The 22,976-nt window shown below is 39.8% G+C and overlaps 3 protein-coding genes across 4 annotated transcripts; 1 reads left to right on the top strand and 2 right to left on the bottom strand.

Moving 5' to 3' along the window:
- Positions 1-1,717: 1,717 nt before the first annotated feature.
- Positions 1,718-4,935, bottom strand: LOC109960369 (toll/interleukin-1 receptor domain-containing adapter protein-like). The gene is made up of 4 exons (XM_020600432.1): positions 4,895-4,935; positions 4,342-4,393; positions 3,552-4,148; positions 1,718-3,384 (listed from the first exon to the last, which is right to left on the bottom strand). The coding sequence occupies exons 1-4, from the start codon at positions 4,922-4,924 to the stop codon at positions 3,197-3,199; spliced, it is 867 nt and encodes a 288-aa protein (XP_020456088.1). The 5' UTR covers positions 4,925-4,935; the 3' UTR covers positions 1,718-3,196.
- A 365-nt stretch (positions 4,936-5,300) lies between these two features.
- srpra (SRP receptor subunit alpha) lies at positions 5,301-14,369 on the top strand. The gene is made up of 15 exons (XM_020600347.1): positions 5,301-5,435; positions 5,546-5,683; positions 6,022-6,105; positions 6,231-6,394; positions 6,575-6,735; positions 6,821-6,983; positions 8,450-8,600; positions 8,726-8,844; positions 8,952-9,073; positions 9,183-9,269; positions 10,899-11,071; positions 11,530-11,743; positions 11,975-12,138; positions 12,781-12,879; positions 13,047-14,369. Exons 2-15 carry the CDS (start codon positions 5,561-5,563, stop codon positions 13,173-13,175), a joined length of 1,953 nt encoding a protein of 650 aa, XP_020456003.1. The 5' UTR covers positions 5,301-5,435; positions 5,546-5,560; the 3' UTR covers positions 13,176-14,369.
- Positions 12,182-22,463, bottom strand: fam118b (family with sequence similarity 118 member B). 2 transcript variants are annotated; one of them, XM_020600349.1, is made up of 8 exons: positions 21,499-21,554; positions 21,310-21,399; positions 20,821-21,073; positions 17,748-17,975; positions 16,836-16,964; positions 16,337-16,634; positions 15,415-15,480; positions 12,182-12,537 (listed from the first exon to the last, which is right to left on the bottom strand). In XM_020600349.1, exons 2-8 carry the CDS (start codon positions 21,390-21,392, stop codon positions 12,470-12,472), a joined length of 1,125 nt encoding a protein of 374 aa, XP_020456005.1. In that variant the 5' UTR covers positions 21,393-21,399; positions 21,499-21,554; the 3' UTR covers positions 12,182-12,469. The 2 variants fall into 2 exon arrangements, with proteins under 2 accessions (XP_020456005.1, XP_020456004.1); XM_020600348.1 differs by lacking the exon at positions 21,499-21,554 and adding an exon at positions 21,882-22,463 and having other exon boundaries at positions 12,183-12,537.
- Positions 22,464-22,976: the final 513 nt, after the last annotated feature.

A 22,976-nucleotide genomic window follows, 5' to 3' on the forward strand; every position in this document is an offset into this window, starting at 1 on the left:
TTCTCCCTCAACAGTTGATGAAATTTAATAGCGTTCTTTTCAGACTTAATTGCCCTCCTCATGTGATCGTGACCCATCAAAGATACCATTACTTCAGTTATTGTTTGTTCTATTTGTGACACACAAAGCTGTCTTAATGCCAAACCAGTATTACATATTTGGATGTGGATTGTCATCATAGAGTTTAAATTACTAAATAACACGTACCCACGTCCTTCTTCTTGTTCACCATCTAAAACAAGAATATGCCTTAAAATAATACTAATACAATTTTTAACCCTGAACACTACACAAATTTGAGGGCTTGAGACTTGCTTGACTAACAATTTATAAAGACTTTACTTTGACGTGGCATTCATGACTTGACATTTGACTTAAACCAAAGACAGATGACTCAAAATTGCTTCACTTTCTCTGTTAAATATTTGTGTTTTTCTAGATATTGATAAGTTTAGTGTTTGAAACACAGTTGGGTGATTTCTAGTACAATGGATGCCCTCATATCTACATAATGCATGATGTTATCCTGGTGACAGGTAAAGAAAGAAAGAAGAACAAATTATTTCCCCATCTTTTAAACTGCTTTCTGAATAGAATCTTCCCCTTCTGAGACAATGATGTGAAAGTGGAACAAACCGAGTCATACTAAGTATCTCGTATACACACAGGGAGACACATACAGGATATGCAATTACACTCCACTGACTGCTAAATAAACAACCAGATGCAAATAAGCAAAATCACAGCAGGAGGCTGAACAGGAAAAACACATTAAACTAAGAAAAAGAATAAAAGGAAAAGGATAAAGTGGGAGAGGAACGGGCAGCACATGAAGGGTGATCCATTTAAGAGAATCATGCTGGGCTGATAAGCACTTGGTCCAAGAAATGAAAGGTATAGGCACCACACCAGCATCAGCACTGTGCTTGTATGATTCAACTGTACTTTGGAGACTTAAGATTACAGTTTAGATTAGATTGAAAGGTATTTAATTCTATGCTCTCTTATCCACAACCTTCATAATTTGCAGGCCAGAGGCATCCATGCAAAAAATTGGGCATACTGAGTTTGCCTGACACTGCATCAGAACCAACTCATCCAGTGCACAGCTAAATATTTATTTTAAGATGTACTGTTGCAACAACAGCAATGTAATATCATGCACATCAAACCTGGATGCAGCCAAGTAGTGGAACAACATGATTGATTAACACCACCACAGGGACATCCTGTAGATTTTGTACACACCAAGTCCCTCCATTTAAAAATGTAACTGTCATTTCACAACATAAAATATGATGCAGCTTCCTCAATCTAGGTGTCGTTTCTTGAAGTTATAACGGGTGGGTAAGTTTTCATCCTGATCCGGATATGAGGCGGGGGTGCATTAGTTTCCTGAGTTGCTGTTTGGGGAATGACAAAACCCCTAAAGAATGTGGACGAGAGCTTTTATGCAAAGATAACGTTTTTTCCCCGACTTCCTTCTGTTGTGCCCAGTGGCACCTGCAGAAAATATTTAGTTGGGAGGGCCAGATGGGGTGGTACACTAAAAAACATAGATACAGCATAGAGGAATTTCAGGCTACACAACTTAATAGAACAACATAGATATTATATTATACTGTAAAATAAAAATAAATATTATTTTATGTTTTGGCTGCTTTCATGTGAAGATTGGCAGGCACTCTAGCACTATGTGTGTGTGTGTGTCTGTGTGTGTGTCATCGGGGGTAGGATTTGTTGTGGTAATAACAAAAGCCTTGTAGAACATCTGTGCCTTTCAGAGATTAGTCTACATTATTATGTTACAGTGTTGGCATGCCACAAACGAGGTGATTATCAAGGGTCTTTTATTGTAGTCCTGAAGGTCTGCTGTTGTTTGGGGGGATGAGGAGGTGGGAGAATGATAGAGCATTAACAAAAGTTAAAAAAAAGATAAAATGTCACACTTCTCAGAGGCAGATGGGACCTTATGTAAAAAGAAAAAAGCAACCATAAAATAATAAAAAAAACAATGACAAAAATGTAATGCACCAACTAATTTAATGATTACCCAATATTTTATATTGAGTGGTCCAAACTGCAACTATCTGACATGAAGCACTGCCAGTAAGATGCTTGATTAACAATGACAGGTACTGCCAAGGCTTTTCAATCATATTAAAACAGAATGCTTTTCTTTAGATGTAAACGAAGGGGTTTGTTGTTTACATTAACATTTTCAGACATTGTTCCAACTAGCTGAGCTAAAACCAGTCTGTAAGGAATAGTACCAGCAAAACAGAGACAATGGTCTGATATCTTGCTGGTTTTAAGAGACATGTAAATGTGTTTCTTTCTTCATTTAAAGTCCAGTGCACTGTCAGCAGTTTGTGGTGGGTGGGTATTTCCCTTTCATTCTCACTCTGACTCTCACACTGACCTACATTCACTTCCTGGAGACTTACTCCAGCTTTAATCATAAGCACTACTTGCTTAAACTTTACCCTAACCCTTAACTTAACCTTAACCTAAACATAACCTTAAATTAAGCCACAGTTTAAAATTCAATGATTTACATGGTGGGGACCAGTAAGGCCAAGTTAACACAGTGTGTGTAAACACACACACACAAGAAGATGGCTTACTGTAATTGTTGTTGGTTTATAGTAATGGTTTAAAATTTTGAAAATGGACACAGTGCTGATTTGACAGATCACATCTTAATGGCTCACATCTCCTGTGCAGCACTCTCAATTGGCTTGTAAAGGAATGTACACCACCTAGTGGTATCTGCATCTCAGAACTTCATCCCACTATACTGTCATTTCTCTCTGTTAAAAGAAGGATCAAATGCATTTAAATTGCTTTTGTTCCCTTTACTGTAAACTTAAATTATAGGCTCTGTTTGAACTGAATTATGGCTTACAAACTAAGTCTATGAACCTAACTCCCGATGACGTGTTAAACACCATTTTGTAATGGCAAACTGCTGCACAACTAGGTCAGTCACAGTATACTTCTAATCCTCTATGCTGCTTGAAAAAATGTTTTTCTGTTCCTGTTCTAAATCTCCTATACACCAAGTGTTGATCAAGTAGCTTACCTTTCCTTGTAATCACAACATAACATGATATAAGCACCACTAAAGTTGAGTACAGTCAATAGCAGAACGGTTTTCCATTCAGAGCCCGTTGCCCTTCATCATGTTCTCCAGTTACTGTTGATGATGATCACAGCAAATGTCATTCAACCTTTCATCTCTCCTCGGCATCAATTCCAGAGAAAGTGAAGTCTCAGCCTGGTGTGTCTTTGGCAGCAGCTCATCTGTCTTACTTAATTTGCTGCTAGAGCTGTCCATGTTGCGATCATTTGTCTCCTCTTTTTTAACCAAGCCTTCAAGGTCTGGAGAGGAAAAGAAGAAGATATTATCAGAGGTTAATACACCTCCAGAAACTCTTTACAGATGGGATGTTAAATTGCCATGACTGAAAAGTATATCAGCAGATCTAATTTTTAACTTGGGGCTTATGGAGCTGGACCAGCAAACAAGATTTTTTGTCATTACTCACAATCGAGCACAGTCTGGTTGATGCGAGTATAGCCTCGGCAAGTGTTATTGCTCAGGTTAATGTAAACATAGAACTTCAGTTCCTGGGGGTACTGGGAGTGGGACAAGTTATAGACCAAGGGGATCAGTCGATTGGACATAGGGCCTTCTGCTAGAGTCTGGTGCATCATATACGTGCACAAATCTTCCTGCAGGAAGTTAGGAGTGATAAGCAGAGCTTGTAGGTGGCTGTCCTGCACAGCCTGGCAGAACTCTGTGAAGATTGCACCTCCTGGGCCGACATCCCTCTGCCATAAAAAACACCTAAGACTGCGAGGTGAAGCCTCCAGGAAAGACACCAGGCAATAAGCCACTTCAGTGTCAGCATGACTGTGGCACACAAGCAAGTCATATTTTCGATTATATCTCTGCGGCGAGCTCAGAGCAGAATGTGGCTGTGGTGGTTTAGAAGGAGCTGTCTCTGGTAATGACGAGGATGAAGACGAAGAAGAAAATGATGATGTAAATGAAGATGATGTTGACACATTTGTCACTTTAGCTTCTTGTTCATGTTGTGTTGATAGAGATACACGTGGTTTCAAGAGTTTTTGGAACAAGCCTGAAACGAGACACACAAACTATTCATATTTCTAATTTGATTACACATTCTGATATCCATGAATTCTTGTTAACAATTTATATCTATTGCACATCGGTGTCATGATTTTCTGAGCTTCCTCATATCTCAAGAGATGAGAAGTGACTATAAAGTACAAATACGTTTTGAAACATATAAACAAACTGGAACTTACCATGCATTTTGATTGCATCATCATGTCTGTTCAGCTCCTTTCCAAAATCCGTCTGAGAAATACATGTACTTTTCAGTGAAAAATCATTCTGCTCTATATGCTCTGTAATGGTTGAACAGCAGTTTCATCAGTGTGACATAATCCAGTGATGGCAAATGAAAGAACGACAAAGGAAAACTTTGTCAAGTGTCACTAACATTACCAAAGAAAAGAGGAAGTATCTGCTTGATGTGATGCCTCAACATATTCAGGCAAATTTCAAATGCAATGTGTCCCAGACTTATACATCACTGAGCAGGGACTTAACCCTTTGTCAACCACATATGTGTAGAAAAGACGTGCATATAATTAAAATTCAGCATAATGTACCCAAAACAATGATCTTTATTATGTGTTTTACAAACAATGTACATGTGACATATATTGTGGTATGCATCATATGCACAGCTGGAAGTTTTATACCTTTATAAATGTGTTTAAAATTAGATAAACTTTGTTGAATTCATCCAGAAAATTTGGAGCAGTGTTGGCAAAATGTTATATTTGTACTTACCAGTCTGGCCTGTCCTAGCGATTTATGCATTTGCACTTCCTCCCTTAAGTTACACCATCTAATCAGTAGCCACTTCTCACTTTGTTAATAATGCCAAAGCCCTCAGTGACAATGTGGCCCCTGTCCAGCCTGTTGTGTAATTTAATCTATGCATCACATTTTGGATTAATAATTTTGCATGTTAAATCTAAAACGTATATATAATATTTAAATCAGAAAAGATAAAGAAGTGGAGAAAAGATAGGTTGCCACTTAATTAATGTACCCTAGTGGAGTATAACAAAGCAGAAAATGAAAACATTAATGTCGAATTTGTTTTTTATGGGTTTCATGCGTAATTTTAAAGATATGTACTAATATTCTATAAGAATTAGAAGTTTTAAACATCCTTATTGGTCAAAACGATCATGATCAAACTGCGCAAGAGCCCGACGGAAGTGAGCGTCACTTCCTGGTTAGCATCTTACGTGTCTAAAAACAGTTTTGCATCGGTGCGGGGTTTTCCTCGTGGGTGGTTTATAATCTATTTAAGTATTATCCGGTAAGACTGAATTGATTGGATATGGTGCAATAAGCTCTTAAAGGTTTGCGTACCCATGTATTTATCCAATGTCTTTCGTCTTTGTTGTTATTTGTGTGTTTTTAATTCAGATACGTGGTGCCAAGATGCTAGATTTCTTCACCATCTTCAGTAAAGGGGGGATAGTGTTGTGGTGTTTTCAGGGAGCCGGCGTCACTGAATCCTTCACGGGGCCTGTCAACGCTTTGATCCGCTCCGTGATCCTTCAGGTAAGACCTAGTGACAGGTTCAACTCCCCTGACATCTGTGTTTATATAACCTAAATCACAGTATGACTCGGGGAGCTAATGCTAATGCTAACGCTAACAGTAAATCCTAGTTAATTGCGAAACGTCAATGTAACAAACAAGCGGGTTTTGTATTGTGAATAGACAGAAATCACCCAACCAACAGAGCTTTATTTAGCTGAATTTCGATATAGTTTGTGCCACAGTGACGTGTTTGACTGTGTTAGAAACACACAAAGGTACAGTAGCTTTAGCAGCCACGACTTGTACAGCTGACGTTACCTCCTGTTCACATATCAACGATGTCTGTGATGTTACAGGAGCGAAGTGGTAACAGTTCGTTCACTCATGAGGCCCTGAATCTTAAATATAAGCTCGACAATGAGTTCGAGTTGATCTTTGTGGTAAGTATCTCAAATGCAGAATAAACTGATGTGTGGACAGCACATCTGTTACCAATATGCACAGTGTTGTCTTTTTAAACACTTTGTTTATCATTTCTCTTCCTTTTGTCCCCCTCTCTGGTCAGGTGGGTTTTCAAAAGATCTTGACGCTTACGTACGTCGACAAGTTCATAGATGATGTCCAGCTTCTTTTTAGGGATCGTTATAAGAATGAGCTTGAGCAAAAGGGAGCTTTGCAGCTTCTCAGCAACAACTTTGACTTCGGGGATGATTTTCAGATGCTTCTTAGGTACAGTTTCACTCATGGCTGAACTTTGTTGTCATAACAAAGAACATGTGTCATCCTGTTTTTATATATATATATATATATATATATGACTAACAAAGCTGTGAAAAAGCAAAAAGGCTTCAGTAACCAAAACCTCTCTCCTCTTGTTCATGCTGATATATACAAAATGTTAACCACAAGAGAGGCGGAGAAGAGCAGCAAAGCTCGGAGCCCTGCCCTCATGCGGTCCTTTAAGGAATCTGAAAAATCACAAAAGACTGTGAAGTCAATGATTGAGACGAAGGGTGGGGACAAAAGCAAGGAACAGGGTGGCAAGAAGAATAAAAATGCCAAAAAGGAGGGTATGTAATGACAAAAGTGGTTGTTCTAAAATATTGTAATTTAAATCTCAAACCTAACTTAATTTAATATTTCAATGTTTTCCAGCTCCTGCAGCTGAGCTGCCCAAAGGTGATCAAGGCAGGGCCTCGGCCTCTGGGCAGAAGATGGTTGAGAATGGTAACCAGGGCTTGACTCCTGAGGAGGTCATGCAGAAGAAAAGGGAGGAATTCTTCCGCAAGCGCATGGTGGGACCTACTGAAAAACCTAGGTACGAGAATAAAACTTCATAAATGTCAAACAAGATATAATTAAAATAAATGCCATAATTACAGCAGTGTCTCCTCTATTACAGTATAACAAGACCCTATAGAGACCCCCCTCCATGCCTACATGGCAGGAAAATTTTAATTTTTTAAAAATATACTACTGTCCAATATATGCTCATTTGGAAATAATTATTTGCAATCGGGAGTCTCTGGCAGGTGCCTCTCTCCATGTTTAACCCAGGAATACATGAAAGGCATTAATGAGTGTGACCACAGAATACCGCTTTTAATGGATTTCATGCATACACTGAGGTTTATGGAAACAAAGGATTACCTTCACTGATTCTTCAGCCAGGCTTCTCTAATTTACAGTAAATTTGTGATATTTAATATTCTCGTGGAACCGCAGTGTCACTCTATTTGTCTCTTGTATGCACGTTCAGTACGTTACACCATGTTACAATGTGTCGGTAATCAGTGCCATTATAATAGTTTAACATAACATAATTAATCACGAAGTAATCATGACAGAGCAAACCTTTGTTGTAATGAAGGTTGAGTAAACACAAGATGATTCCCAGTAATGCAGCTAATGTTATTTGGCTGCTATTAATGCTAACATGAGCATGGCACCACCTAAGAATGGGAAACCAGGGGATACTCATCTAAAAATATGAATGTTTTTCTCCAAAACCCCAGAGACAAATGAAGGTGAGGAAGAGAGGAGAGGTAGAGAAGTGGTAGAAGAAGGGAGAAAGGTGAGAAGGGCACAAAGGGGGTGATGGGGTGGTGGCAAGGGCTCCGGTGTTAGCATAAGCATCAGTGATGCAGGTATATAGGTTATGTATGGGGCAAACACAAGCAGCAGGTGAACCAGCGGATAGAAGCAAATATACATCATGTGGTTGGGACCCAGAGGGGTTAGCATCTCCAAGTCTGAGGCCATGGTGCTCTGTCAGAAAGTGGTGGATTGCTGCCTTTGGGTTGGGAGTGATTTGCTTCCCCAAGTAAAGGAGTTTAGGTATCTCAGGGTCATGTTCACAAGTTTTTTTTTTTTTTTTATAAGCAACAATTATGAAAATAGCACAGCTTACATTGTCCTTCTTAACTGATAGGATTGTATGAATGTTCTGTCACATATACTGTCAGCATAAAGAGGTGCTTAGAAGAGGAACATCCCAGAGGACTTTTGTTGAGACCCCCTGTGAGAAATACAAAAGAGATGCCCATATGGGGTAAAGTTTAGATAGAACCTTGTCTTACATTGCATGAGAAATAAACAACCAAAAATGTTAGTGTGTGCACACAAAACCTTTGTCATCCTCTTGCCACCATGCCTAGGGGGAACACTGTTACGGATTTATTTTGCATTAGCTGGCTCACCAGCAGTAAGTAGCCATTAGGTTTTGTAAGTTTGTGAGAAAGCATGTCTGATTGCTTATTGCTGAGTTTGTGTTCTTACTTGTAGTAAGTCTCCAAAGCCTCAGAAACCAAGGGAGAAACAAATGCGTGTTTGGGAGATGGGTGGTAGCAGCACTAAGGACCTGGACTACAGTGGAAGGAATGGAGACGGTTCCCCCAATTATGGCGAACAGAACCAGGAAGCACAAACTGATCCAGTATGTAACCCCGCACTCCCACCACTCCTAATAAGTTCCTAGTTATGGTGACATTATGTAGTAATCACACTCATGTTAAAATTAAGAGTGTGTTGATAAGTCCTCTTTGTTCTGGATGTGCTCAGGGGATGCAGTTAAGCTCTATGGAGGGAGACCTACTGCCTGTGGACTGCGAGTCCAGTGAGGAAGGAGAGAATGAGGAGGAAGTCGAGACTGTGTCCAGCAGTGAAACAAGCAAGACAAGGTAAGAAAATGTTTTTTTAATTTTGATAACTCTTTGTATGTATCATTGTACATTGTACATTTGTCTCAAATGTGAATAAGTGCCCAGCTTTGATTTGTTCTTCTTAGCTCCAAAAAAGGTGGCAGTTTTGGGGGTATGTTGGGGATGCTGAAAGGCCTGGTGGGCTCCAAGAGCCTGACCCGGGAGGACATGGAGCCTGTGTTGGAGAAGATGAGGGACCATCTGATCGGTATGATGTCACACCTTTTTCTCTCTCACCATCTTTATTCTGCAAGATGCGAGGGTGCATTGTCTGCTATTCATTCTTCTTCATCGTCATCATCATCATCATCTTACAGCCAAGAATGTAGCAGCCGACATTGCCTCCCAGCTCTGTGACTCTGTAGCCAAAAAACTGGAGGGCAAAGTCATGGGCACATTCACCAGTAAGTAAACCTTTCACTTTCATGTAATGTAATCACAGTAGAGCAGTGTTTCCCAACCTTTTTGAGCCACGGCACATATTTTACATTAGAAAAATCACACGGTACACCACCAAACAAAAATGTCACAAAAAGTATATTTATTGAAATATAATGAAAATCTAGTCTTAGTTTACTCAATTTACTTACTCAGTGTGAAACCTGGGCCTGTTTAGTTGAACAAAAAGCTGATATTCTTGCAGGAATTGAAGACACACACGAAGATGTTCCTCAACAGCTCTGAGTCTCTCTTTTTTGTCTTTATAGCAGTCATGCTCAAAAAGCCCACCTCGCATAGATAGGTTGTGGAGAAAGGGAGCAGAACTGAAATAGCTTTGTTTGCCAGAATGGGGAACTGCTTGGCAGGTTGGCAGGAGTCAGCCAATAACTGTCCAAAGGTAGATCAGCAAAGCTCCAGTTTTAGACCATGATTTTGTCTCAGTTCAGTAATTTCTTCCTGCTCCTGCAAAGTCATGTCCTTTCCAACTGCAGTTGAGCTGTATGGGTTCCTAACCCAGTTAAAACAATGATCTGTAAGAACTATAATACTCCTGTAGAATAAAAATGAGTCAAAACAAAGAGAGAGTGAGATTACGAAATATAAAATCAGGAAGGCCTGTAGGCCCTGTATAGCATCGCTGCTAAATATTAGATGCCAAAAGCCAGTCTGAATAAATGCGCCTTTAATTTAGACTTAAAAACCGTTAGAGATCTATAACTCTATATAACTCCGTTATAGATCAAACCTCAGGGGGCAGGGCATTCCAGAGCTTGGATGACAAAACATGACAATTTCTGCTCAAGATTTTGCAGATTTTTACCTATTGTCTCACACAGTGCAGCACTGTTGACACCCTGCCATTGCTGGGTTTGTGGGAACATGTTCAAGTTGGCACTTTTCACATGTTGTTTCTAGAGCTGCACCTTTGAACAAAATCCCTTTATTTTATCTGTACGTCTGAGCAGGTTTTCATTTCGGCCTTGCATTCGTGTGTTCAGGTCATTCAGATGTTGAAATATATATGCCAGTCTTGCACACCACTCGTCATTTGAGAGCAACTTAGTGTCATCATACTTCTCACTGCCCTCTAGTGGAAGAGCAGGTAATTGTTCTGCCTGTCACTACACGCTGCTCCTTAGAGTACCAATCAGGTGAAACTGGATAATCTTCCACGGCACACCTGATAATTTCTCACAGCACACTTATGTGCCGCAGCACATTGGTTGGGAAACACTGCAGTAGACTATAGATCCTCACCCACTTTTTATTTGGAGTAAGGATTACTTACGCAATGTTCACCTTCTCTTCTTTCACCTGTGAGAATCCAGTCTACACTGGAAAAGTGATGTGATTACAGTAATGCACATAATCACAATGATAGAAAGATATCTTCCCGTCAGTTTCATATACATAGAATGTGATTTAAAATAGGTAGAATTATTAGTAAACACAGAAATATCCTACACATATTAAAGGTAAAGGGGAATGTTTCAGCACCACGTGCTCACATTACGACATATGTTTCAGTGAATTGGGCTCTCATTGTCTTCAGCCTTTCTGTGTACAAAAACTTTTCTCATGTGCATTTGTAGCTGTGGCTTCAACCCTAAAGCAGGCCCTGCAGGACTCGCTGGTGCAGATCTTGCAGCCAAAGCGAAGAGTGGATATTCTGAGAGATGTAATGGAGGCGCAGAGCCAGAGAAGGCCATTTGTTATCACATTTTGTGGTGTCAATGGGGTTGGAAAGTCCACCAATCTGGCCAAGGTGAGTTGTTCATGAACATAATGACACCTACCCTAAATCCACCTTTTTGCAGTATGTTTCTCTGTTGTTTCTGTGACTTTTTTTTTCTTCCCCTGACTGTTTGGCCTCTTGTTGTGAGTTTGTGGTCAGGTAGCAGCGTTAGTAGAACATGGGATCCGGGTTAGTTTGTGGGCTGGAGCAAAGTGTCCTGCAAGCTACATTTTAATTCTTATATTTTAAACCATTTTTTAACATTACATTTACACATTTTTGTCGGTGAAAAATGAGTTATCAAACTATACCTTTACTACTGTGCCATATCAAAATTTCTTCCATGAAAAGAAGGCCTGTTCTTATATTTGTAAAGATAAACAATATTTATTGATTATCCTGCTCCAGCTGGTAGATATCTTGTTTCAGAATGTAACCATTTAAATGTCAAGTGTTTGTGTGAACCAGAACTCTCTGTTTCGGTTCAGATCTCCTTCTGGCTGATAGAGAATGGTTTCACAGTGCTGATCGCAGCCTGTGACACATTTCGTGCCGGGGCAGTGGAGCAGCTCCGCACTCATCAGCGTCGCCTGAACTCTCTGCATCCTCCAGAACAGCATGGGGGGCGGCCAGTAGTCCAGCTCTATGAGAAGGGCTACGGGAAAGATGCAGCTGGAATTGCCATGGAGGCCATTGCCTATGGTAAAACACTAACTTTCTAGTTACTTTATTAAATGATATAATTTGTAGTGAACATGAATAGGAAGTTGATTCACCCGGAGAATGTGGTTTCTTCAGTGTACCATAGCTCAGTTGAAAAGAGAGGAAGGAATGGATATAGAGGATTGAAAGTTGGAATTTAACCCATGAAGCAAGCTTCTGTTCTGATAATGTTGCAGCATGTCACTAAGCCCTTTTCTTTCACCCCACCAGCCCGCAACCAGGCCTTTGATGTGGTGCTAGTGGACACTGCTGGGCGTATGCAGGACAACGCCCCCCTAATGACAGCCCTGGCCAAACTTATTGCAGTCAACATGCCTGACTTGGTGCTGTTTGTTGGGGAAGCTCTGGTGGGCAACGAGGCAGTTGACCAGCTGGTAAGACACCTGACAAATTCAGACTTTTTGTTCAGATATGTCACATGCTTACAGAAAAATGTAACTGACACTGAGAAAGTGAGTTTCAGTAAAAGCTCTTGTTTTCTTGACAGCTTAAAATGAAACATTTACATCTAATTATGTGATAGGCTACAAGAATTTACTACTGACTGAAGCAGAGATTTCAGGTTTTGAATCATCTTCAGCTTCAAGAGTATAGAGACCTGGAAAGCAGCACATGCATTACCTTCAGTCTGTAGGTTATGTTGGGACTTGCACAGTCATAGAGTTCACTTGTGACAATTATCTTGCTGAACAAAATGTGCAAGTGCTATAAATGGAAAAATCCCATTGACTTTTTGTTGAAGGAACCATGGTGATGCCAACTTCCAGGTTGGCCTACAAAAAAAAAAACACACCATCCCTAGGGCACTCAGTACAGTAATAAATAAGACAAATCCTAAAGTGGATCCCTGCAATTCTTATATTCTCCAGCAGAGGTCAGTGTTATTTCAGCGATCTTCTCTCTGTCTCCAGTCTCCACCTCTACACTCTGTAAACAGAGGTGGAAAGCTGGTGTTATAAATATTAACTCGTCCTAGTCAGTTTTTCCCAGAATGTTTCACTTGGTTGTGTTCTCAGGTGAAGTTCAATCAGGCTCTGGCAGACCACTCCATGTCTGACAAGCCTCGCCTCATCGATGGAATTGTTCTCACTAAGTTTGACACAATCGATGACAAGGTATTTGAGTGTTTTTCTGTGCATTCCTGTCTGGTTTTATTCACGTGATACGTCCTCTTAAGAATCTTTTTGAAGCAGTTAATGATTTCTCCATAGCTGTTTCCCTGACATAGGAATAGCTGCCGTAAAGCTGATAGCACTCATGAGTCATCCTCCCTTCTCCACAGGTTGGAGCTGCCATCTCCATGACCTACATCACAGGCCAGCCTATTGTGTTTGTGGGCACAGGGCAGACCTACAACGACCTGCGCAGCCTCAACGCCCGTACTGTGGTCAGTGCCCTGATGAAGGCTTAGGTGGCTGCATGTTCCGCTGCTGATTCATTGTCGCAAACTAAGCCAACACTATCTTTACCATGCTGCGGTGAGATGTTGCCTGTTCTTGTCCTCCTGTCCTGCCCTTTCTACTTTACATTAAATGAAGAACTATTGTCATGAACAGGACTTTAATCTCCCACGAAAGGACAAGTGTGCACTTTGGAAGACAACATTTTGCAAAGAAGCCAGAGGAGCCTACCCTTGCATCATTTCTTAACTTTAGAGACAAAAGTAGCTCAAATCGGCTTACGTTTTGAAACAGTAAAGTTACATCCAAATGACATTCTAGCTGACTAAATGGACCTAGGCTGTAAATGTCATCCATTTACTAGTTTACACAGTAAAGGCTGGCATCTTGTCGGCTGGTTTTCCCCTCTTCATGCAAATGAGGTTAGGTTGTGAAGTGTTGCTGGATGTGACATTTCAGCTGCTGCCTGTGCCTGAGGAAAGCTTAGCGACCATAGTGCCTATCTGTCTCCTGACTTCTTAGTTAACCCTTTTCCTACATGGGTGGTTATCCAGCAAGATACAGATACTAGTCCATTGAGTCTGAATCAGTTTACAGTTGGCCATAGAGTGGGCGTGAATGTCAGCACTTGTTTAAGTTAGCAGGTGTTCTGGGAAAATACACCATGGAGTAGGTAAAGACCAGGATCAATCAATAGCAATCCTCTGTAACATGAAATAGCACATCATCAACTGTGGTGCTTTAGTTTCAGATGGATTGGTTTCTGAAAGTCAATTCCCAGAGCTCCTCAGCTACCTAATTCAAATTCAATTCAAAATGGAGACTTTAATCCCTCCCTTTGTAGTTGGTGATAAGTGCAGAATATTTTGCAAGTTTATTTTTAGTCTTTACAGCTGTGGTTGTCCACAGATTTCAGATTACACTTAAGGTGTAGTCAGTTGAAGTTCTATGGGCCTTACTTAGGTTTTCCCCCTCTGATTTACTCTTAGTTCATAAGAGGAAATACGAGTCTTAAATATCTCTACCCCCCCCCCCCTTATTCGTGATACGAGAATAGGAGATTGAGAATTATAAAGAAAATTTGAGCTAATTTATGAGAATGTAAACATTTCTAAATAAAGCTGCTATATGCCATGACAGCCTATAAAGTGGAACTTTTTCTGTCATATGTTGCAGAGGAACAAGGATACACCCCATACAGACTGCTCTCGTGAAAACATGACAGTACAAATGAGATACCAAATACTTTACTTTAAAAATAGAACTTATAAATATTAAGTCAGAAAACACATACAAGTATTAAAAATACAAAAAAAGCTTTAAAAAGAACAATTTTTTAGTTTCAACACAAGTGGCAAAGTGATTGCTACTGGCATGGCTGCTAAGAAAACACACTCTTCTGAACTTGTATTTGAAGAGTCATAATATTGTTTTCGCTAAATCAGATAGATCCTTGACAAAGAAGTATTTCTATTATTCTCCATCCAGTAGTGTGCAAATCAAATTTTCCTGGTTTCATCGCTGAGCATAGAATCCTTACATGTCAAGAAAATGTTTACGTTTTTCTGGTTACAAGCATGTGATGTACGTTAGCTTGCTCCTAGAACTTCTCTTTACAGGGCAAGTTGGTCAAGGTGATACAGTTTATTTAACTACATTCTTGTTAATTCATGCCCAGATTCAAGCAGTACAGTCGACTGCTGTCAGTAGACTCAGATCTATCATTTTGCTCAAGTTCAAGTCATAACATAACATTTCCTCTGCAGGCTTCAACAATATTTAAAGAGAGTATGGGTATTGGCACTGATGTTACCTTAAATGTTTCCTTTTAGATTAAAAAAGTAAAAGGGACAAAATAGACAAATGCTAAACTACAATGGTTTTTAGGTCTCCCATGGCTTATAACGTTCCTGGATTTCTTAATCCATTGCCTGCAATTAGACTCGAAGCAGACTGATCTCTTGACAGGGCTGTGTTGGAAAATGATACGGATCCTGACCTGGGCCTGTCCGTTATGATAGTCTTGGGCAAAATGAGAATGACAGGACTTGAATGAAGAGTTGTAAAACAAAGAGCATCAACTAAAATGTTGCCACTGACCACTAGGCATACACAGCTGCAGTCATTTGTACCTTGGTGTAAAGGAATGCCCTTTGTTACAGAAACTCCAAAACTGACTGGGTTTTCTTTTAAATCTACCAGCATGTAGTAGTCACTGTCTGAATTCAAAGAGAAGCATTCAATCCTAACCTTGAAGGAGGCTTTTCTGTGTGTTACAGCCGGTCTGTTGTTCCTCCCCATTTTGTGAGGGTGACCCTGTAGGCAGAGAGAGAGAAAAAAATTGCATTATAAATTGGCAACGTTTTTCAGAAAGGACAGCTGTTGGCTAGATCTGCTGTGCTGCAATGTAAAAAGATCCAACACTGACAGAAAACCTTTATTTCTGTCCTAAATCTAATGTGCAATATGGCAGGTTAACTTGGTGTTGAGCCTCTAGGTTGCACTTAAAGAACCTAGTAAAGAATCAAGTATCAGATGTGTACATTCAGTTTCATCAGAGCAATGCTCAACAGGTTCTCTATCCAACCTGATACCCTAGAACCACTACTAGTAGTTGAAGTACTCTACTATTAAATAAAAGTCTTTGTCTTGATTGGGGAATGCATCAGAACCTGTAGTTTTGACTGCAGAAGCAACCAAACACTGACTACTCCGGTGTCAATGTCAAACCTTTAAAAGGGCGCTCCAGTGATTTAGTACTGCACATCCATTAGGTCAGTGGACTCGCACAAAACCAGTTTGGTCAAAATCAAAGTAGTAGAATCTGAAATATCCCGACTTGTAGTACCTACCAGTAATATTGAGCAAGCTTCAAAGAACAAGATCCTACATTTCCCATAATGCAACTCAGCATTATTCATAAGAGCCCGATGACATCAATAGAGTTTCAAACCGAAATGCTCCCACATGGAAGTATACAGCTTGTTCAGTACTGGATCTTGTGTAAAACCGGTGGAGTGCCCCATTAAAATAGACTGAACTTAGTAAAAACAAAGATTTTCACAAGTAGCTAAGGCAAAATGATGTGTTGAAAGACTTCATCTAAACTGATGTGCATAACTACTACAAACAAGCAAACAAATGAAAAGTAACCGGCCTTCATCCACCTTACCCCAGCTGTTGGCAGACACATCGCGGTTGCAGATCTCATTGGCCAGCCTCTCAAAGTATTCTGGCAGGTCGGCATACTCGTCTCCATAGGAGATGACTTTGATGCCCTTGTCCAGCATGTTGTCACGCAGCTTCTTAAACTCACCCACGTCCTCCCGCCGCACAAGCATGAAGTGTTCCAGGTCCGATTTGTGTTTCACTGCCTCCAAGAACAGAGCTTGGAAGGTTGTGTCATCTACTGTGCGCCCACAGCCGAGGAACACGAATGATTTGGTCTCATACAGCTTCTGGATCTCACGCTGTTAAAACAGCAGTGTGTTATTACCCTTTACTAAATCTACCATTTCAGATTAACCAAACTGCAGGATCAGAGGCAATTTGGTACAGGCGGTCTTTCCCAAGAACTGGCCAATTTAAACATTAATATGGTACCCTCATGTTATTTACAAATTTATGAGGACACAATAGAAGAGCCAATTGAGAAGAATTTCAGCACTCACCATAACCTCAGTGTTCCTCAGTACATTCTGGTATCCAGCAGGGTGTAGTACAATACCACTGGGGTTGGTGTAAACACCGTGGATATGAAGTACACTTAACCTCCGTTTCTCCTGAGCCCACTCCAGCACCTACACACACACACAAGTGCACACACACTTAACAGTCCATTGCACTCAATCCTGTTCTGGCCGGGCAGGGAGTAAAAATCACTGAACAGGAGTGAAGGGATATTGACCCTGATGGAGACAAGGCATAAATACCAAGACTGAGAGGCAAGGCAACAGTCACTCAGAAAAGTAATTTCTGCAAATTTTTGTTCTATTTAACAAATAATAAAGTCACCTTTCAATTAACCAGCACATAATGTGAGTTGACAAACAGAGTTTGTGGTGAAACTGGTCAGAAGTGAACTAAACCCATATTGACTGGGAACACACCAGGTTTCTTTTCTGCCCAGTCCTAAACAAAAGCAAATATTGTTCAATCTATAAAATTTGACAGCATCTGAGTAATGGCTAGAACTTTAACCTCCCCCTATCTGTAAGAGACAAAAGGCTCTTTCAGGTCAAAGCATTATCTATTTTTCTCCAAAACTGGCCAACGAGGAACTTCACTGAAAGGTCAAAATGTTGTAAATGTAAATCTTAAGAGTGCAGCGGGTTCAACAAGATCTTATTCCAGCAGATTTACCTACAATTTTCCTGCTCCAGTGAACGGAAGGCCATGCTTAAAAGTGTGAAATGCAACCTGAATCAAAAATGTGTCAGGATTTTAAAACCCCAACAAGCTGATCCTGGCCTAACCTAAAATGGTTGCTTTAGTGACCTTTGCACTTATTTGAAAAAGCTGACTGGATGTATCGTGGCACAAAAGATCAAGCAATGCCACTGCATGATATGAGCACTGTTTACCTTCTTCTCATCCGTCAGGTCCAAAGACTCCAGCTTAGTGCCCTGGTGAGCTGCATAGATCTCCAACAGGTTGTCAAAGTTAGTAGTGAGGACCAGTGCACCACTCTCCATTAACTGCAGCACTGAGCGCAGTAGATGTTTCCCTGCATGCTCCATTTTGGACTCCAAATCATCAAACACTTCATACAGACAGTCCTTGAAGAATGTGGATCGCACATTTCCCGTTCTCTGTGAAGGAATAAATAAATAGAAAAGAAAAGCTAAGAATAATTATGTTTTGTGTTAAAAAAAACTGCACAATATTTTGCACATATAAGAAACTAACTGGTGTACTTTTCACACAAATGCTTTGTAAGTTTGAATTACCAAATTAACCGAATGTACAGAGTTAAGTTTAGCTGATATCACTGCAGACAATACATCAACAAATAAGAGAGTATTTGTGACAATAGGAATTTGCACAGTGCAAGAACTCGAGACCGAGGATATACCACTGTGTTTGCCCTCAAACTTAATAATCAATCAAGCTAAGCTTATTTTAACAGCACTGAACGCAGCGTGATAACAGCTGGAAAGAAAGTTGCAACAAACAACCAGCGGTACTGTGACCTACTAAACCAAGAGAAAGTAAAACTCGTAATAAAAAAAATTATCCTGGGATTTTAAATTGTCATATCTAAGTTATAAAGTACACACAGCTGGGAAGACGTTCACCACTGCTGCAATGTAAGACAGCTTTAATACCCAGACCTCTGCCTGTTCACAGTAGAAAAAAACATGCTCACTGCCAAATTTGAAGAAATCCCCTCAACTCATTCCTGAGATACTGACTTCACAAGAATGGGATGGACATACTATAAATACATACAACGCCAAAACATAATGCCTCTGGCCACGGCTGTCACTGGCATTAAGGCATAAAAATCTAGGATCATCACCAAAATGACTATCAGCAGATGATCTGTTTTTTTACACAAAACAACCAAACAAAACAAGTTTACATTTCTTGCATGACTGAGCAAACAAACTAGTGAGCAATCTTGTACTAAGCCTCGATTTTGCCAAAGGTGAGAAAGAATTTATGACAAACATTCTTTTTGAGCCTTTACTTCAGATTACCCTCATTACTTCACATTATGTGCCTACAGACCACTATAATCCATCCATTATCATTCAGATACACATTCCCACAAAAAGGGGGTTAAACTGTCACAGTCCCACTGTTATGGGAATTAACTGGGACAGGTCTCTTACACCCTAATACAGTATTTTGATATTAGGACATATTAGCATTTCTAGCACAGCTTTTGCTAGATCCTTGATCACAATCAATGATTAAGATCACAGCGAAATTATCCATTTTAGAGGAGCAATGAAAAGGTTTCAATAAGATTGTCACAAATAAATTAGTTCCTCTGCTTAAGAGGCATGTAGAATTTAGCTCTATGATTCGCACATGGAGAAATTCCTTCACTTCAGCCAAATGTACCTGAAACAGCCAGGTACATCAACTCAGGTCTAGTGTTAACATGTGTTTAACTGCAACAAAGGACATTATAAATGGTTTTGTTAATGAAACTTCTAAATGTTTGTCCTCTACTGCAACTTACTGTGTACTTGCTGTTTGGGTTGTGTTTCAACCCTGAATGGAAAACTGGGTTGGAGGGGGCTATTTCAGATTATTCTATGCTTGTTTTTTTTTTCCTCAGCATGCTAGATCCTGCTGTGCCTGTAGCCAACGGCAGTGAGCGGGTGTCTGCACAACTGTGGACTGAAATAAACACAACGGATAAAGCCATAAAAGTGCTGTCTGTTCCCTTTGTGACAACAGGCTGAGGGCTGAAACAAAGCATGTTTTATCAATGTCAAAGGTGCGATGAGACATGACTAACACAGGAGGCAAACGGTATTAAGGCTCCCATCTGCCAGCCCTGCTCCAGACGGGACCGGTCCCATAAGAGGAGAACAGAGTTAAAGGGAACTCCAGAAATGTTTGAATCAATTTCATGTGTCTTCCAATTATTTTGTAACAGTCTAACTGGTTTAGGGCTGCAGGGTTCTTTAGAAGGATGAGAATCACTGTATTCTCATTCAAAATGTATGATTTTCACTGAATTATTATGGAAAAATTAAGAAAAAAGTTGCCTCTGTCATCTTAAGTATGCGATTTTGTAATGTCTGTTACAAATTTTCTAGTGGTTTTGGTGTACTTCATTGGTCTATTAAATTTTCAGGGAAAAATCACAATAGATTTTATCTCCTTTTTAACATAAATATGTATACATTCTAAGAAAAAGATTGCACAGAGGTATTAACTGAATTGCTATTTAATATAATCAGCCATGTTGCCTTACTCCCACTAACATGAAAGCTTTCTGCAATTGTTATCTGTAAATATCATTATGAGCAAATGACAGGAACAAAATCAACACCAGATTGAACATTTGTATTATTTAAAAGTAGGTGCTGCTTCACTAAATACAATCTTAAATAAATTCTTACCAAATAAGTTCTTACCAAGATTATAAAATCAAAACAACAGTTGCCAGACCTCCCAAACTACCCTATTATCGTGGCTATACGCTGCCTTTTTTGGTGCATAGAAACCAGATTAATACAGGTTTGTTGTATATATTTATGTATTAAGCCTTGATTAAGGTGGGTAAGGGAGGGTTGAAAAAATAAAACTGTGCTTCAGCTACTCTGTCTTCATTAGGGTTTTTTTTTTTTTTTTTTTTTTTGTTTGTTTGCCAACAGCCATAAAACACCATTTTAAAGTGCCAAAAATCAGAGACAGAAAACAGTACATGCATTGCAGGTCTGACTGGTTCAACATCAGTTATTAACCATATTCATTTCCATGAACAAGCCTCACAAACAAGCCTCATGTCATTAACAATAGGTCTTTAAATGAGATAAGACTAAGATGTCTTATCTCAATGGAAGCTGAAACAAAATGCCCCCCGCTGAGGAAAGGACAGTGAGCCGGCAGTCTGTCTGCCATGTGTTTGTACATGTGTGAAAGGGAGGTGTACAAAATGAAAAGCAAAGAAAAAGGCTAAGGCAGTCTTACCGGGGAAAGTTTCTGGATGAGGTCATGGGCCACATGCACCAGATTTTTATCTTCCTCCATGTGCTTCTGGAAACGCCGACTCTCCTCCTCCTCTAATAGGTCAAAGTCATTAGCTGCATCGAGCAAAGCCTGGATGAGGCCTTTCCAGGAGCGGAGTGCAGGGACCTGGGGGGCCACTGCAGAGCTTACCCCTGTGCCAATTACCAGGACAAGCTCAGGGGCTCGCTTAGTCTTCAGGCTGGGTAGCAGTTTCCTTTGGGACAGGCAGAGAGTGAGTGATGGTGGCTGTAAAGGAGGTGCTTCCCAAATCCTTCTGACATTAAGGTTAGACAAACCATTTTGAAATACACACACATGCAGTGTGAAACTAAAACCTGCCAAAATTAAGAGCTCAAGAAAACAAAGAATTTAATCAAGCCGGCTGACAAAACTGATGAATGAGTTATGTGCTCTGTGCGCAGCTGGCTCCAAAGCAGCACCTGAGCTTACCTGGGCTTTTTTGCATTTGAGTCTGCATCCTGAGAATCAGCTGCAGGTCGCTTCTCAGTTTTCACTGCTACAGCAGAGGCCATTCAGCTCCTGGAACAGAAACATAAACAAATACATTCTACATCTGAAAACCCTAACACTGCACATTCAAAGAAAACTATTTTAGCAAAACAACAGGCAAAGAAATACCAGTGTTGGATACTGAAGTCTGTCACATGCATCTGCTGATTTACTGTCATTTGTGAAACCTCACTCTGAACAACCAAGCCACAATGGAATGAGGAAATTACAATTCACATTGACTATTTCATGACGAATTACATTTTGCCCTATCATTTAACACTGCCATCTGCAAACAGTAAATCATTTATAGATCTCTTCCTGGCAAAATACATGCTTGATAAAAGCTCTTTCAAAATACAGCCTACAGTTAAGTCCATTATTCCAGAAAATTGCAAGACCAAGTCTGCTAGTTTAAGGTAAACAGTTGGACTTTTCCTATTTACCGAAAAACATAATAATTCAGTCATAAAGTTAACGTAGACGGCAATGTTGAGGTTAACTTTACTTACCTCTATAAAAAGTTGGATAAGTCAATGTTTAAGTCTGTCAAATCCTTTTGACTGGAAGTCAGCGAAAGTCGATTCTATATTAACGTGAGCCACGTTAACCTGAAAATCAACTTGATTTCTGAGCTTTTAGCTTTTTTTAAAGTGTTATCTAAAGCTGATGATACGTCAGAGTCGCGACAGTTAACTGGAAATGTATCAGCAAAACATAATGGACAAATTAAATTCTGCTAACGTTAGTTAGTTTCTTGCTTCAAGCTAAATTAGTGTGGCGATGTTTTTTAAAAGCCCTTAGTACCACTGTCGTACTTCTCATCCTGAGGGTAACACAGTATGCATCCGTTGTTAGTGTCTTTTCCTAAAAATGTCAAATTCCACCGAATACTGTTACGCACTAGAGATGCTCTGTTCTCCCGGATAGCTACTACTCTAAACATTAGCCATCTGTATTAGCTCACGTTTATCGGAGCTGTTAAAGTAACCACCTGTGGAGATGTTGGCTATGATGCATTCAAGTGCTCTACGACGAACCCACTCTTTATTGTCCCGTGGTCATTTGTCTTGCAGCATGGAAAACCAGGCAAAGTAAAAGATGGTTAATACTTAAATATATCAGTTAGAAATGCAAAAAAGTGCACAAAACGTGTTTTATAATTGTTATAGTATTCGCATTCTGAATATTGACGTTTCAATTAAGTCTCTATCTGCTTGTATTATTTAAGAGTTTGCCATCTTGAATAATGAAATGCACAAATGATCGTTTTAGTTGTCCACTGCATCACAAAGTATATCAATACCACTTTGTAATAAATAAATAAAGCACCTATTTCCAAGTTCAAAGGAAAGAGAAATTTAGTAAGATGACACGAATGCAGAAAAAAGCCAGATCCTCTCCCTTGACGGTGACCGGTATGGACACCATACAACAACACGGTACTGTCTATATAAATAGTATACACCATTAACTTTTGAAATATATTCAAATACTGTGAAAATTGCAGCTAACCCTAACTTGTGCTAAAGAAAAAAAAAATTAGCTTAGATTATTTAAATAAAACCACTATAGTCTTCCATCTCCTGCCGCAGAGGGAAATGGCA

Source organism: Monopterus albus, unplaced genomic scaffold, assembly GCF_001952655.1.
Source record: "Monopterus albus unplaced genomic scaffold, M_albus_1.0 scaffold46.1, whole genome shotgun sequence".
NCBI classification, from domain to species: Eukaryota; Metazoa; Chordata; class Actinopteri; order Synbranchiformes; family Synbranchidae; genus Monopterus; species Monopterus albus.